The 15,020-nt window shown below is 43.4% G+C and overlaps 3 protein-coding genes across 4 annotated transcripts; 1 reads left to right on the top strand and 2 right to left on the bottom strand.

Annotated features, from left to right (window-relative positions):
* Positions 1 to 319: 319 nt before the first annotated feature.
* On the top strand, positions 320 to 6,180 carry LOC136528496 (WRKY transcription factor 72A-like). 2 transcript variants are annotated; one of them, XM_066521458.1, is made up of 5 exons: positions 320 to 450; positions 1,172 to 1,246; positions 1,375 to 1,956; positions 2,086 to 2,199; positions 5,164 to 6,180. In XM_066521458.1, exons 1-5 carry the CDS (start codon positions 397 to 399, stop codon positions 6,124 to 6,126), a joined length of 1,788 nt encoding a protein of 595 aa, XP_066377555.1. In that variant the 5' UTR covers positions 320 to 396; the 3' UTR covers positions 6,127 to 6,180. The 2 variants fall into 2 exon arrangements, with proteins under 2 accessions (XP_066377555.1, XP_066377556.1); XM_066521459.1 differs by having other exon boundaries at positions 352 to 455.
* A 150-nt stretch (positions 6,181 to 6,330) lies between these two features.
* LOC136528497 (uncharacterized) lies at positions 6,331 to 10,050 on the bottom strand. The gene is made up of 9 exons (XM_066521460.1): positions 9,738 to 10,050; positions 9,553 to 9,640; positions 9,256 to 9,366; positions 8,985 to 9,067; positions 8,520 to 8,634; positions 7,923 to 8,014; positions 7,470 to 7,535; positions 7,292 to 7,385; positions 6,331 to 6,803 (listed from the first exon to the last, which is right to left on the bottom strand). Exons 1-9 carry the CDS (start codon positions 10,043 to 10,045, stop codon positions 6,693 to 6,695), a joined length of 1,068 nt encoding a protein of 355 aa, XP_066377557.1. The 5' UTR covers positions 10,046 to 10,050; the 3' UTR covers positions 6,331 to 6,692.
* Positions 10,051 to 11,405: 1,355 nt separating this feature from the next.
* Positions 11,406 to 13,866, bottom strand: LOC136528267 (uncharacterized). The gene is made up of 3 exons (XM_066521196.1): positions 13,582 to 13,866; positions 13,055 to 13,282; positions 11,406 to 11,699 (listed from the first exon to the last, which is right to left on the bottom strand). The coding sequence occupies exons 1-3, from the start codon at positions 13,751 to 13,753 to the stop codon at positions 11,524 to 11,526; spliced, it is 576 nt and encodes a 191-aa protein (XP_066377293.1). The 5' UTR covers positions 13,754 to 13,866; the 3' UTR covers positions 11,406 to 11,523.
* Positions 13,867 to 15,020: the final 1,154 nt, after the last annotated feature.

The following is a 15,020-nucleotide window of genomic DNA, read 5'->3' as shown; positions in this document are numbered from 1 at the left end:
TTGTTCATATACGCATCCAAAGCAATTAATTAACTCAATTTTGAAGCTACTATTACCACATCATGCTGGTGAAATTAAGTGGACTTTTCTCCAAGAACAATACTGACTTCTGAAAAAGACACATGTGGTCCTCAAGTCTAAACCAAATAGTGATATACAGTATACAGATGTTGACCGTCTAACATAGGTTAGCACTGGGTTACGACTTTTTTTATGCCAAAGTCCAAATAGGAGAGAGAGACAAGAGGTTGTGGCCTGCCTTTATAAGCTGTAGACTGCTGCAGGAACAAAGAGATCGGAAGAGAGAGAACTGGAGCTAGAGGGAAGTTAGAGAAGAAGAAAGGAGGGATTAGAGACCCCTTGAAAGTTAGCTAGCTTCCGTCAAAGAGGAGAGAGATGGTTAGGGGGGAGAAGCAGTCTGGTAGCCATGAAGAGCAGTTAACAAGCAAGGTTTGGTATTTTTCTCGTTTTGTTTGTCTGTGATTTTCTGAAGAGTTTAATTTAGTTGTGTATTCGATTATGTATGATCAAGAGTTCAGGACACAGTGAGTTTCTCTCTTTTGGATTATTGATGTATTGTTCTTGATCTATATATGTAAAGGGACTTCCTTCAGAATTGCAGTTTTCCTGGAATATATAGATATGATTGGAACTAGGATTATAGGGAGACATATTCAGCAGTAGATTCTGATATCGAAATCAATCAGGTGTCCAACTGAATATTAGAAACCATCAATTGTGGTGCATATGTAAATAGCACACAAAAAACATGTGGAAAAACTAAACTGGAATGGTCTCTGCCCCATGCATAGTTGGTCCTCAACATATTCATCCATGGCTTTCTTTGCTGTTCTTACAAAAACAAATTTCCAAGCTACTATTGCAGATCAAAGATGATGATCATAAACTGGATGGCAACTTGTTTAAGTCCTTACACGAATCAAGTTCAAGAAAAGTGGTGCCTGACTATTAGTATAAACATATATATTCAATAATTGATTAACCATGCATGAAAGCAATTCATGCATGGCCAAACATGAGAGGATAAAATTGGTCCTGGAATTTTCATGAGAAGAGAAAACATAGTTTCTTCATGAGTTCTGTGTGTAGTTTTACCTTTTCTTATTATCTACTGCAGTATTCTGATCTGCCGTTTTTTGTGCCTTACTAGGCAAGCTCCCTAAACCTTTGGGAAAGATCTGAAATGGACGAAGCATCAAATCAAACTTCAACTAATCATAACAAGGTCAGGATGCATTCTGATTATATCAATAATCTTCCGAGGTTTATACAAAGACAAAAGTCCATTATTAACATATGTGACTTGGTTAAGGAATGGCTACAGATCTCATAGTTGTGCATTTGTGTCTTCAGGTTGATAAAGATAAAATTGCATCCACAAGGGCAGAGATGGGTGAGGTAAGAGAAGAGAACAAGAGGTTAAAAACAATGTTGTCACGCATTGTAGAGGACTACCGATCTCTTCAATTACACTTCCATGACGTTCTTCAAAAAGGACAAGCCAAGAAGCTTGCTGACCCCTCGACCATCATGCCCACCGGCATCGAGGAGCCTGAATTCGTCTCACTGAGCCTCGGCACGAGCACAAGCATGCACAAGAAGGAAGAGAAGAATAGTGCTGCCGAAGGAAAAGGGAGAGAAGACTTCATGAGTATTAAAGAAGAAGGCCTGTCACTTGGACTGTCAGCCTGCAAAGATGGTGCAACTAATAACATTGCAAAGATCCAGCCCGATGTGATGACCTTGAGCCCTGAAGTTAGCTCCGAGGATGCCAAGGACGACACCATGGAGGCAGCAGATCAGCAGTGGCAGCCAAGCAAAACGCAGAAGATCAACTTGAGGAACGTTGGCACGGAGCCTGAGGATGACATAGGTCCACTGCCACAGGCCAAGAAGGCAAGGGTGTCTGTAAGGGCAAGGTGTGATGCACCAACGGTACGTAGACATAATATTCCATTTGAGAGAGATGTAATGCTTGCTTCATATGTATATATTGGAGTAGGGAATGATACGCGGAGATCAGATAACTGAACATGCAAAAATATGCTTTGGATTATTGATCAGATGAATGATGGATGCCAGTGGAGGAAGTATGGGCAGAAGATAGCCAAGGGGAACCCATGCCCCCGTTCCTACTACCGGTGTACAGTGGCAGCAGGATGCCCCGTCAGAAAACAGGTACATAATACATGACTTAAATCAAACAATACTTGCTCAATTCTCAAATTTGAAGCTACACATGTTCAGTTCAAAGGTAAAATGCTTCTGTCTCTGAACATGGAAAATCCAAACATACTAAACCGGCCAAGTCTCCTTTACACGGCTATAATTTATTTATTCATCAGTTGAAAACAGAAGGGACTTTATTTAAGATGCACATGATATAGTTGCTAGAGATTGACTTGAGGAAGTTGGGGTGGATAGCCGGGTACTGAATCTAGGCCCCTATAGAATTATTACTCGAGAACGTGGGTTTGGAGTCAATGGATGGCCTGAATTCTGCTTAGTTTGAACAATCATTGCTTGCGGTCTACGAGGCATTGAAATCGCAAGTGATTGGTTGACAACTTGACATGGACCCATGTGTAAACTAATAAACAAATGCTGTCACTTATTATTAGGTCTCTGAAATGCGAATGATGTGATCCAACCGCTTCCGAAGCCCCAGTTTACTCTACGGATTCTACTAATCTACCAGTAGCACTACTACCAGTTGGCAATAGACGAGCTAAATTGAACATTAGGTCTTAATTCACCCATAAAATTGATCAGAATTCAGAACCACCACGCCAAACAGAATCCAACAAAACACACGCATCTAATCGAACTCGTGAACCAAGGAATCGTACATTCGCACTGGCGCTCATAATTAAGACTGTCTCCAAGGAACTCATTCGGGCGACCAAACCCAAAATAGATAGCGAGAGACCTAAAATCAGCCTCAAACAGGGTTTTTATACGGGAGACCTATTTTGGGTTGTCTAATAGGCACAACCCAAATATAAGCATCTCTCTTCTGAAAACTCATTTGCAGAAATGATTTACTTTTGGGTCTGGTTGGAAAAGATGCCGAATAGGTATTGAACTTTTGGGTCTGGTTGGAAACCTTTTGGCATGGTTCCTCCTCAAGTGAAGCCAGATACACAAATTGTGGCTCCTCCTCTAGACCCCAAAACGGCTCTGACTCCTCTACTATTCACCAGAAAACAATTCCTTCACCTAAAGTGTTTGATACAGTTCATTGGAAAAAGTTTACTACCAGAGCCGAAGCCATGTCAAAAGGCCCTAAGTGATCCCTTTCCCTATAACAAGTGATGAAAAGAGGATCAAATAAAAGGCAAGCTCTAGCAAATCACCTTCCCTATTTTTTATCAATTGAGAAAACCACCCCCTCAGTCCCTCAAAGAAAGGGGTAGCGATTCAATCCCCTCTCCTTTCATTCTCTACCTGTGCCAAGCGCTCGTTACCTTGGTTCTCGTCGGTGCTGACAAGACACGCCGCCAACCAAGTTGGCCTCGTTGTGAGCAGGGCGCACCACCGCCCTAAGTTGAGGTCCCGACGAGTAGACCACACCACTGCCCTAAGATGAAAGAGAAGGAAAGTAGTCAGTCGACCTTGTCTCCCACTGTTTTTGCCTTAGCTTCTTCTCATCTCCCCCATGGTGGTTGGCCTTGTAGCCTCATGCCCTCCTCTCTCCCTTGGCAAGGACGACGGATGATGAGGTCAGAGCGGCCAGTAGTGAGAGTAGACAATGGGAGGTGTCAGTGGTGGGAACACCTAGTAGTGGTGAGAGCGATGTCGAGGAGAGAGAGATAGGGGTTGGTAGCAGTGAGAGTTACACCGGGTAGAAGAGAGGCATGTGAGAAGAAAAGAGAAGGAGAATAAATATTTTGCGAACTAACATGTGGGTCCTAAGTGTCAGGAGAGGTAAAAGGAGAGATGTTTTTTCCCAATATGCTGCAGTACGCATTCGTCGTATCTCCTATAAGTTAGAGGGAATTCTCCTACAAAGAAGTTTTAAGGGAAAGGGGGAAAGAATATCTGGTGGAGTTACTCTAAGTTATATATTTTAAAAATCGATTGACCACACCAATAAGAATTGTCTCTTTCCATGTCACCCGTTGTGTTTTGAGTTAGTATAATCTTTTTAGGTGATGGCCAATATATACTATAAGCTATGCTAAAAAAAGATGAATGTTATATTACACGTTCAGATCCAAGTTTTTTTTCTCGTATATGAATTTTGCTTCTCTCTACACCTCATCATGAGAGCTTCTTTTCGCCTCTGGCGAGGTTAGGGTTTGGGAGTACTTGTGTTCTCCCACAGGCCTAGAGGGAAAGTGGTGGAGGTATCATACTGTCATGGAAGGGTGGGCGCCGGAGGTATATGAGCCTGGTTGGATTGGTGGAGGTGAGAGCCCACTACAATTCCAATTTTTAGCGAGTGAGTGGATAGCAAGAGCCGTTGTAAAAAGTGGTAGTCATCTATTGGCACAGATAAGAAAGAAGGATGAACTGAGGAGAAATGTTGGATCTAATGTTAAATATTTATAATTTGGTGTAGGAGCATTTAAATGCTCGAGTGTCACTGACCTAACCTCTATAAAAAAAATATGCGTAGTAGATCCTTTTCATGATTGTTTTTATGGTTCCCAGCATCTAGGATGTGTTTGCTTCTAACCTTGACAAAAGTGCCAAGGTCAGTGATCAGCTTCCCAGGCAGTTGATTTTCAGCGCCCGACGGTTGGATCAACCTGTCTGGGTGAGCACCCTTAGGCCTCACTGCGAACCAAACACGCCCCTAATGCGTTGGATCTTTGAGAGTCTAGGATACAGAAATATGAAAGATAACCACAAATAATCCTGCACATAATTTTCTAATATAAGCCCTAATACAAATTTTGAATTTAAAGCTCAACTTGTATAGTCACAAGAAGATCACTAGTGATTAGTGAATTGGCACAGTTCTTGAGGATACAATAAGTGCATGTGCACATGGTATTCGATCAGGGCCCGGAAGATTGATATATGCTGCTTTTATTTTGATTGTTTAATATACTACTATAAGAAACTAGCCAAATGCTGTTTGGTTGTAACATTTGCATGCATGAGCATGACACACCGTGCGTGTAACATTTGCAGGTGCAGAGGTGCGTGGACGACATGTCGATCCTGATCACCACGTACGAGGGCACGCACAACCACCCGCTCTCCGCCTCCGCCACCGCCATGGCGTCCACCACCTCCGCCGCGGCGTCCATGCTCACCTCGGGCTCCTCCACCTCCCTCCGCTTCCCCGCCGCCTCGCCGGCCGCCGCCGGCCTCAGCTTCGGCTTCCCTCCGGCGCCGCACGACGCCTCCAGACATTTCTTCCTCCCGACCGGCGGCGCCGCGTCCATCACCTCCACGCCGTCGTACCCGACCATCACGCTCGACCTCACCTCGCCGTCGGCCACCTCGCAGGCATTCTCTCTGGGCAACAGGTTCTCGAGCTTGGGGCACGGCGGTGCTAGGTACCATCATCCCACGAGCTTCTCCTTCTCCAACTCCGGGCCCAGCGCGCTGTCCGGCGCTGCATGGCCGGCGGCCGGTGGTGCTGGGTACATGAGCTACGGGTCACCAGCTGCGTCGTTGTTCAACGGTGGCGTTACACTGAGCAACATCAACTGGAGGCAACAAGGCGGGGAAGTCCCCGTGCTCTACCAGCAGCAGCAGAAGGCGGCGGCTTCCGCGAGCGGGAGCGGGAGCGCACCGGCGGCCGTGCTCACTGACACGATAGCGAAGGTGATCACGTCGGACCCGGGCTTCCGAACGGCGCTGGCGGCCGCCATCACGTCGTACGTCGGCACCCAGGGCGGTAACAAATCGTCGGCGGGAGGCGGGAGCCAGCTGCAGGGGCTAAAGTGGGGACAGCACCTCGGCCTGGGGCCGTCGCCATCAAGCGCGGGCGCGGCGTGCTCGTCGGCGCTGCTCGCACGGTCATCGTCGACGACGGCAGCGGTGGAGCAGGCTTCGAATGGGCACCGGTCGTTCTTGCAGCCGTCGCTGGGCTTGTCGGGCTCTTACAGCGCCTCCACCTCTCCAGTGGAAAACAGGGAGCACTGATCGCATCAGCTGAAGATTCTGAATGTATTGTATTTAGGTCACTTCATTCAAATGTTTCTTCTCCTTCAAAAATTTGGTTATTTCAGCAGCATTTGGTGTATATATCCTGAGGATAAGTGTCACTCTAGAGGATAGATATCCTGACTCTCACTGTAAGGTAAAGAAATTGTTTTGATTCAGACAACACACATGTAAAACAAAGGATTGAATTTATCTTTGTCCAGCCTTTCCTTCCCTGAGTTAGCAAAATGTGAGCTGATTATGATACATCAACACAGTATTGAATTATAATCAAATACCTGCCTTTTCCCGGATGAGGATCTATCTACAGTTTTTTTTTTCCCCTCACGGTGTAGGACATCAGATGACTCCAGGAATCCACGGTATGGTATGTGTACACATTTGGTGCCTTGTGCTGGAATGCCAAACTATACCGTTCCGAACAGTAGTACCATGGAGTTACAGACTAAAAACAGCATGGATGCACCAAAATAATCTTCTTGTATAACTCAAGCATCATGATGATTATTGACGGCTTCAAGTGTGAACAATGTTTGCTTTAACTTTCACTTAGAGATGACCCTCATAAACTGACTCACAGAACTAAACACGCCCATGACATTGTTCATCAATGATGGTGCCTCTTCAGATTGCTCATCGGCACCAACAAATATTCTCTGCAGAATTATAGTAGGGTTAGTTTTTAAAAATTTTAAGTTTGGGAAAACACAAACTTCATTGCTGAACTAAAGGCTACAGCAGCATATGTCATCAAGTATTTTCCTACCAGGCACATGTCTTGTTCAATAAAAAAGTGGTGTTCTCCAGTTTGTGTTAAATTTCAGTAGTTTAGCTGATTAATGTGCTGCAGCCACAACATACTGTCTAGAGACTGAGAAATACTGACTATTGGATACTCTTTAGTTCTTATAGCAGACGCATGATTTGACTCACTTTTTTAACAGTGCAAAGATTCAATTCACACAATTACTACCTCCAGTCAAGAATAGATGGCATTCAGACAAGCAGCAGCAAAAGCAAAAAAGTTGTTTTGTTTCTCTGAAACATCATGTTTTCATGACTGGAGGAACTAAAAAAAAGAGGTAATCATCAAATAGAGACAGAAAAACAACAAATAAGGTATCTGTCAGTCTCTGTGCCTTACCTCAATATCAGTTGCATCGGGCCTACTTGTGAGTTCTCTAGCAAGCAAATACCGATTTGGCCTATTTGGATCATCATAAAACACTTTCCACTGCCTGTAACATAAATAAAGTAACATATGCCTTAGCTTATTCTTTTGGATCATAAATGAATGGAAATGACAATAGTTATCTACTCACCCTGGAAAGCATCTAAAGACTGCACCAGTTGGCAATGGCCTCATTGAGTAAACAGTGGTAAAAGTACTGCAAAGTGAGTGGTGGATGTAGCGAAAGTAAGGGAAAAATCAACAAATAATAAGCAAACATGCTCGACTCAACGAGACCTGGAGTCAACAATAGAAAATACGCGCATTTAATTTGTGTAAGATCTAAGGAAGGTTTCTCAACCCCATGTGTTGACATAAAACAGTGGATTAATTATTTCATTAAATACCTTTTAGAAAATATAACTATCCGAGATAACATATGATTTATGGGTACAACTACTGTGGTTTAGAACATATCAGTATATTTCACAAAAGAGACATCTCGGATGATATTCTGGCCTCAATAAGCATTACATCTGTTTCCTGAAGCAGAATAGTTACACAATGACATGCAACAGTTTACAGATGTTTCCACTTGACTTACCTTAAGAAATTTCTGCGCAGATTCCGGACATTAAAGCCTACTCCAACATCTCCACTAACAAGGCGTGGGTTCCACATAACAAGAGGTCTTATCTTCATTAAAAAGTAGACACTAGTTGAGGATAGCATTAAATGAAATATATATACAAATACAAAGATGGCTGCTGATCAAATGCAATGTTAAATTAATGTAAATATGGATGGTTGGTTTTAGGCATGAAGATTTGCATGAGTTCTTCATGAAATGGTTATACATGTAGGTGGAATAGACCAATCTGCTGGAGCAGATGCATTTAGATCCTGCATAAGCACATACATGCATAAGCACCTTAGGCCAATGTATATTGATCTGGGATGAATCACTTGGGTGGATCTGAAACTTTGTTAGCCAATTTGCACTATATACAACATGGAAATACATGGTTGATTTATGGCCTGGATCTGGATTTACCACACTGCATGTATGCCCTTTATCCTAATACTCTTGTTCATGTAAATTTTATTCTACCAAATCTGCTTGGAACATTAAATGAAATTTCTTTTTTTTCGATGCAAGTTCTGCAGAAATTTGCAATCTGATCAGGCATAAGTTGCATACAGGATCATCAGAGAGTTGAGACGCAATGCGTTCAACAGCTTCCAGCATCTGATGATCAGGGATAATCATAACTGCGACCTCATCTTCAGGATCAACTGGCTTCCGGTCACTTAAGCTGCAAGTCAAGTCAAAAACAGATTGAACATTTGAAATAACAACCTGATTACTATTTAGTGTCATAATCTGGACGTATCCATAAAGTTTCTTCTTCAAGAACACAAAAATGAGTCAGAATTCTGTCTTGCCATGTCCAGTAAAATATGGCATTTGCAACGAGGATTAAAGGTGAACTGGACAATTCTTGGTAGCTAGAAAATTAACTGTTCCTGGTTTCAAAAGAAAATGAGTTGTGCTTTTCAATTGATATCGATAGCACGTCACTTGTACTCAGAAAATCATGAGATGCAACAAATTAAATCAACTTGGTATGAAACCATCACTTCTCAGTGGATAGTACATTAGTACCTGGCACACTTAAATTGTGCATCTTTCCATTGATACTTAAGAAGGGCGGCTGCTCCAGCGTCGGGGAAAATGGCAGTAACTTTCTGAAAAACAGCAAGTGGAATCAGATACAGACAAATACATAAATCATAAGAGGTCAGGAGCCACAAATTTGCGTAGTAATCTGTAGTCTCAAATATCAATCAGGGCTTGGTAGGAGCTAGAGTGATGCAATTGTAAGCTGGAGAGAGTAAAATCCATGTCTAATGCCGAAACGACCTGGTATCCAAACCTGCCCTGTCTCTTGTGCAAGCGTGTCCAGGAAAATCTTTGACAACGCCCAGAGTTCAGCCTGTGCTCCTTCCTCGTTGAGGAATTCCAACTGAGGGATCAGCAGCTCTGCCTGCAATATTGATATCAAGTCATCACCAATCATAAATCCTCAAGAATCGTATGGTAAATATGCTTAATCAGAAGCCCAGCAGAGCGAGTACTTTTAGAATTCTATCACCATTTCTACAGCATTACAGCAGATACGATTGAACCGAATTACAGAAGCAACAATACGTATGCCCAATGAGAATCATACGATAGCTCGCAGGCCTCCAGAGTTGACGAAATCGGCGCTCGCCTTCCCCGACTGCCGAATCGCGCCCTCCAAATCCGATGGCAAGCAGCTGAACCACACAGACACAGCAGAGGCCGCCTCAGAACGTCAGCATCTTTTGTGTTCTCAATTACGCACGCACGAGTTGAGGGTGCAGTGAGCCTGACCTGTCGTCCTCCTCCACGGGCTGCGCCACCCCACCGTCCGCCTCCTCGGCCTCCGCGGGGGCGTCGGAGGCGTCGAACTTGCCGAACTTGGCCGTACAAGGTGGCGGCGCCCGGCGAAGGCGCAGCCGCCTCGCTGGCGCGTCGAGGGGGGATGCGAAATGTAGGGGCGGGAGGCGGCGCGAGAGATGGGTAGGGCGAACGCACTGGGGCGAGAGCAGCGGCGCCGTGGTTGCCATTGCTTGGCGCCGCGACCGTGCGAGGAAGACGTGGCTGAGAGAAGCGGCTGCTCTGCAGCTCGGATAACGCATACTCCCTCAGTACAAAAAAACATGATCGTCATTAAATACGCTTATAACTTCGATAAACATGTAAAAAATATTAGTAATAAAAATAAGTATCATTAAATTAATTATTAAATTTATTTTCATAATAAATTATTCAGAGATAAAAATATTGTTAATATTTTACAAATCTAGTTAAATTTGAGAAAGTTTGACCGTTCACCCAAAACGACACTTATTTTGGGACGGCTATCATACACGGGTTTCCATCTATGTCCGTCCGATGAAAATTGAGGAACATATGCGGCTGTTCATAAATGTGTACCGCATTTAGGTTCTTAAACTTTTAAAATACATTTTTAAGTTCTAAACTTTTAAAATACTATTTTGAAATCTCTGAACTTGCCTCATTGTGATTTATATCTCGGTATGTCATCTAGGTCTCTAAACTTGTCATAATGTATTGTTTATGTCTAAATAAACATGATCTACTCTGCGTTTCGACACCACATGACATAGCGGTTGGATCCTTGCCTTATTCTTGACTGGCAGAAACTTAGTGGTAAATCAATCATTCAGCTACCTCTTCCATCCAAGGAGCACTAGCTTTAGTTATGCAGTCACCACAGTTGATAACGTCATGGCCTTTGATGTGGATAATGATGAAGTCATATGGTGAAGATGCTGAGTTAGCGACGGTAATGTGCCACGCTGATTGGAACGTGGAGTGGAGTAAGCATAAAGATGGAGCTAGAAGAGAGAGAACATGTAGATGGAGCCCTAGATGCTAGCATGTGAGTATTGGAGCTCATCCGGAACAGATGGTATACTCTGACAAGTTTAAGAACCTAAAGATAAACTGAATGACACGTCAAGACAAGCTTGGATTTCTGAAAATATATTTTGAGAGTTTGGGGATCATAACACAAGTTTAAGGACTTTAGAATGATCGCAAAAAAAAACCTTAGCTTTAGCCCCTGCAACTTTATGCTTAAGGTAGAAGATCTCTCATGCAAACCGAAAAAAACCCCGAGGCCTGTAACCCTATAAGTAGGTCGGTCCTTTTTACCTATGCTTTGTGACGCGGGATAAACGAGGCAGCTTTTTTTCTGCACAAACTGCGCATAACCGCCCTGTTCGCTTGACTTATAAGCAATACTTTTTCAGCCAACGAATAGTATTTTTCTCTCACAATAAATCAACCAACAACAGTACTTTCAGCCATGACTTATCAGCCAAGCGAACAAAGCAAACCGCAGCTATGTTAACGGCAGCCGAAAGCCGAACTCCTGACCAGGGCCCTGCCACGACGGGGACGGAACCACTCAAGCTAACGCTCGTTCGCAATGATCGCCGAACAAGAAAAGCTGAATACGGGGGCCATTGATAATGGTGTACTTTCTTTGAATTCTATGCCTTCTGTATTGTGGTGTAGCCACAGGACTTCAACAGGAGCAAGCTATATAACATGTTACATCACGTTTTGCTATCAATATTTCGCTACTCTAGTTGTTGCAAGCGGTTGCTGCGGCCTCAGTTTCTTTCCCAGTCGCGAAAGATTTGCCGCACCCACAGGTTTTTGTTGCGTTTGGATTCTGGAAAGAGAAACCGCCACCAATGAGCGCGTCACTGTAGTCCAGCTCCATTCCAAACATGAAAAGAAGGCTTTTTGGGTCACAGACTGCAGAACCAAAGAAATACATGCTGTTAGAATTGGTTCATTCTGATAGAGAGTTAATCAGTTCAGATGGAAGTTCTTAAAATCTGCCTATAAATGTATGCTATTAGAATTGGTTCATTCTGAACACATAGGGTCGCAATCAGTTGAGATGGGAGGTATGAAAAATTGCCTATATTACAGCAGTCAGCAAGTGTTCGGAAGCAGGACATGAAGTCCTAAGGTAACTTCACAGATGCAGGAGAAAGATCTCGCTGACCTGTTAAGATGTTACTCTATCACGTTCACTTAGCATGCCTTGCAATTCAAATAAGAAATGCCAAGTTTCTTTTCGCTACTAATGCATTCCAACAATCCAACTTAAAAGCAATAGTAACTTTTTGAGCAATTATACTTTAGAGTTCAGCCAAGGAAGAAGCAACACTGAGAACTCTGATATTCAAAGGCTGAATTCTAGAAACACTAATCATTCTTTAAATCCTAATATAAGTATTGCATCATAGCCAAGTGGCCCGGGATAATATGATCAAAAGAAATTAGGTACAGGGTCAAATGTTACTTCTGTGAGCAAGAGGAAACTGCTGCTCACTTGTTTTTTTAATACCATGTGGCATGTGTGCAGAACCATAGCCAAGTGCTTTGGTGCTGTTAATATTCACATGAACTTGCAACAATACTGGCCTTGGGTTCAAGAATAAAGTGTATGTGTTGGGTGTTGCAGTAATAAGCTGGGCTATCTGGAAAGCCCGAAACAGGGCATGATTTGAGAATAAACTGATTAAGAATCCAATAGAGACATGCTGGTGCAATATTGGGCAGGTTTATATCCAGATGAAATGCAGGTGGTGGTTATGGAGGGAGTGTGGACAATGCTCAACACCGCAACACAGCTCCTGGTGTCGATGCCTACATCAGGTAAACTTCGCCTCCAGAAAATCAGATCCATGAAGGCTCCAGTGCGTGAGAGGGCAGCAAAAGGAGCTGAAACCTGGAGGTTGACAAGAAAGCAGAGGAACTAGCAACAGGTGAACCGGCGAAGTGGGAGTTCATGTCCAACTGTAGGAAAAAGACTTGGTCGTTTGGTTGTTTTGGTAACCAGATTGTTTTGTGGTAGCAGATTTTGTACTGTTGGGGTCTGCTGAGTTGGTAGCTTCTATCTGAATCAGGTAGTTTAGTGACATGTTGCAGGCTTGGCCTTGGTTGATTTTGTTAGTGGCTTCCTGTCGAGTCTTTCTTTCCGGTCTAATTACTCTGTTCAACAGTAAACACCTTGTTTTTTCGGTGTGGTTAATGGAAAGGCCATCCTCAATCTGGAAAAAAAAAATATAAATAGTGCATAGCCAGGTTAAGGTAGTTACCTATTGCAAAACCATCATACTCTACAACAGAATCATCAGGGCTGGCATTCGCTCGACTTTCAAACTCCATGGTGTAAGACATGCCTGAGCATCCACCCTGTTTCACTCCAATTCTCAAGCACAAATCTTCGTTCCGTTCAGCCCTCATTTTGTTCAGATGTTTCAAGGCCTTTTCAGTCAATGAAATTGCTGGAGCAATGCTACCAGATGTTGCTACTGCCGCTGCCGCTGCAAAATATGATCAATCATTGACTTAATGTTAAATGGAGCATGAGCAGAATTGTGTGCATCATTTCTTTTGTCTGTTATTGGAAACTTTAACATATGAGTGATGTTAGAATCAATAATTAAAGTCCACTTCAATCTACAGCTCCACGGTCGTGTTTGTTGGCAGTAAAAATGCTCATGGATCGATGTTGTTCTCAAGTTAACGACAAAATATTGAAGTTCAGTTTGACCTACCACTTACCAACTGCTTCTAATTATTATTACGCGGGGGAAAAGAAACACCTGGGTTGACCACGGACCTGGAGGCGCGGGGGCGCGGAGGGAGACAGCCGCCCTGCCGCCGCCGCCGCCCGCGCCGCGGGGGAAGCGGATCGAGGAGGCGGGGGAGGATGAGGAGAAGGCGAGGTGGGGCCGCGCGGTGCCGGCGGGGCGACCCAGGAGGGGGCGGGACGTGCCGGAGGCGAGCGCCATGGCGGATTTGTGTGTTTGGTTGGGGGAAGAAGCAGGCGACGGGAGAGGACAGAGGAGGAAGCGAGCCGAGGAAGCAACAGGAAGAAAGATCTGGTGTGGTGGTGGTCAGCCTCAGCGGGCCGCCCAGATTCGTGGAGGAGGCCTGGAGGCTGGAGCATTTTCGCGTCGGGCTCAGCGGGCCGCAGTGAGATATTTACCACATTCTGACGTCTACAAATATAAGCACATCTAAGGACTAAGCGGTTAAATCGCAAAGTTAATAAAGTCATCACAAGAATCTCACCGCGGGATTCCTCTATTACCGTTGTGTATAGGATGGTAAATCATGTGTAACATAATAATAAGCGGGCTTCGATTAAGTGAAGACAAAAAAAATGGGGACATTGCGGGCCAATTTTGTGTGGTAACTTTGAATACCCTTTTTGCGCTTATCTCATCTAGCTAGGTAAAATCTTAAACGGTGAACATGAATTTGGATTTTTCATTCACTACATCTTTACTTGCGAAAAACAAAGACTTCCTCCACCGGTTCCGGATCGCCTTGCTTAGCAAGGCGAGGCGGGGACAGGGGCAAGGAATCAAGCAGACTCGCTTGGTTCTCTCGCCTATTAGACTCACTTGTTTTGTCATGCCAAGCGAAGCGGCTAGACGTGCCAGGGCTGGGGACTAAATTTGACTGACTTGATTAAAAAAAAAGCTTGAGAGCCCAAGAATCAAGGCCATAAAGCAAGCAAAGCAAACACCTCTATCTTTAACCATAGGAAAAAGTCTACATTATCTCCCTCAATTTTTTTCGAAAGTCTACTTTTCCTCCCGCAACTCTAAAACCGGATAAACCACCTCCCTGAACTTTTAAAACATTCGTTTTACCTCCTTGACCAGTTATAAGCGGTTATCAAAGGCGGCTTTGCCTTTTCTTTTTGATATATTTTGGCTGAATATTTGAAAAATCATAGTAAATCATAAAACAGAAACTCAAGTTTTGTTGGACTCATAAAACCGTAAAATCATAGTAATTTTTACTGTAGCTTTAGATATATGTTTTTCTATAATTAATTCATAACTGTAGTTTCTATGGTTCAATTGTGGTGAATTTTTTATGGTGGGCTAATTATTATATGCTTGGACTCAAGTAAAAATTTCATAATCATGGGATCATGTATAACTTAGTTATTAATTTTTTTAGGTGCATGCTTGTTAAAAAGTATTTTAAATCTATAATTAAGTTATACATGATCCAATGAGTATGAAATTTTTATTACAGTTC

This window comes from Miscanthus floridulus, chromosome 19 (genome assembly GCF_019320115.1).
Source record: "Miscanthus floridulus cultivar M001 chromosome 19, ASM1932011v1, whole genome shotgun sequence".
Taxonomy (NCBI): domain Eukaryota; kingdom Viridiplantae; phylum Streptophyta; class Magnoliopsida; order Poales; family Poaceae; genus Miscanthus; species Miscanthus floridulus.
Note: the sequence above shows the minus strand (reverse complement) of the source record. Positions and strands in the feature narration are given on the sequence as shown.

Bases quoted from the DNA above. Each gene is read 5' to 3' on its own strand.
- LOC136528267 (XM_066521196.1), bottom strand. From the start codon at position 13,753: ATGGCGCTCGCCTCCGGCACGTCCCGCCCCCTCCTGGGTCGCCCCGCC. The intron at 13,283-13,581 runs GTCCGTGGTCAA...CATATTTTGCAG, and splicing joins CCGCGCCCCCGCGCCTCCAG to CGGCAGCGGCAGTAGCAACA. The intron at 11,700-13,054 runs GTAACTACCTTA...TTGGTTCTGCAG, and splicing joins GTATGATGGTTTTGCAATAG to TCTGTGACCCAAAAAGCCTT.
- LOC136528496 (XM_066521458.1), top strand. From the start codon at position 397: ATGGTTAGGGGGGAGAAGCAGTCTGGTAGCCATGAAGAGCAGTTAACA. The intron at 451-1,171 runs GTTTGGTATTTT...GTGCCTTACTAG, and splicing joins AAGAGCAGTTAACAAGCAAG to GCAAGCTCCCTAAACCTTTG. The intron at 1,247-1,374 runs GTCAGGATGCAT...TTGTGTCTTCAG, and splicing joins CTTCAACTAATCATAACAAG to GTTGATAAAGATAAAATTGC.
- LOC136528497 (XM_066521460.1), bottom strand. From the start codon at position 10,045: ATGCGTTATCCGAGCTGCAGAGCAGCCGCTTCTCTCAGCCACGTCTTC. The intron at 9,367-9,552 runs GTATGATTCTCA...TCAATATTGCAG, and splicing joins CTGGAGGCCTGCGAGCTATC to GCAGAGCTGCTGATCCCTCA. The intron at 8,015-8,519 runs GTATGCAACTTA...TTTTTAATGAAG, and splicing joins CTCAACTCTCTGATGATCCT to ATAAGACCTCTTGTTATGTG.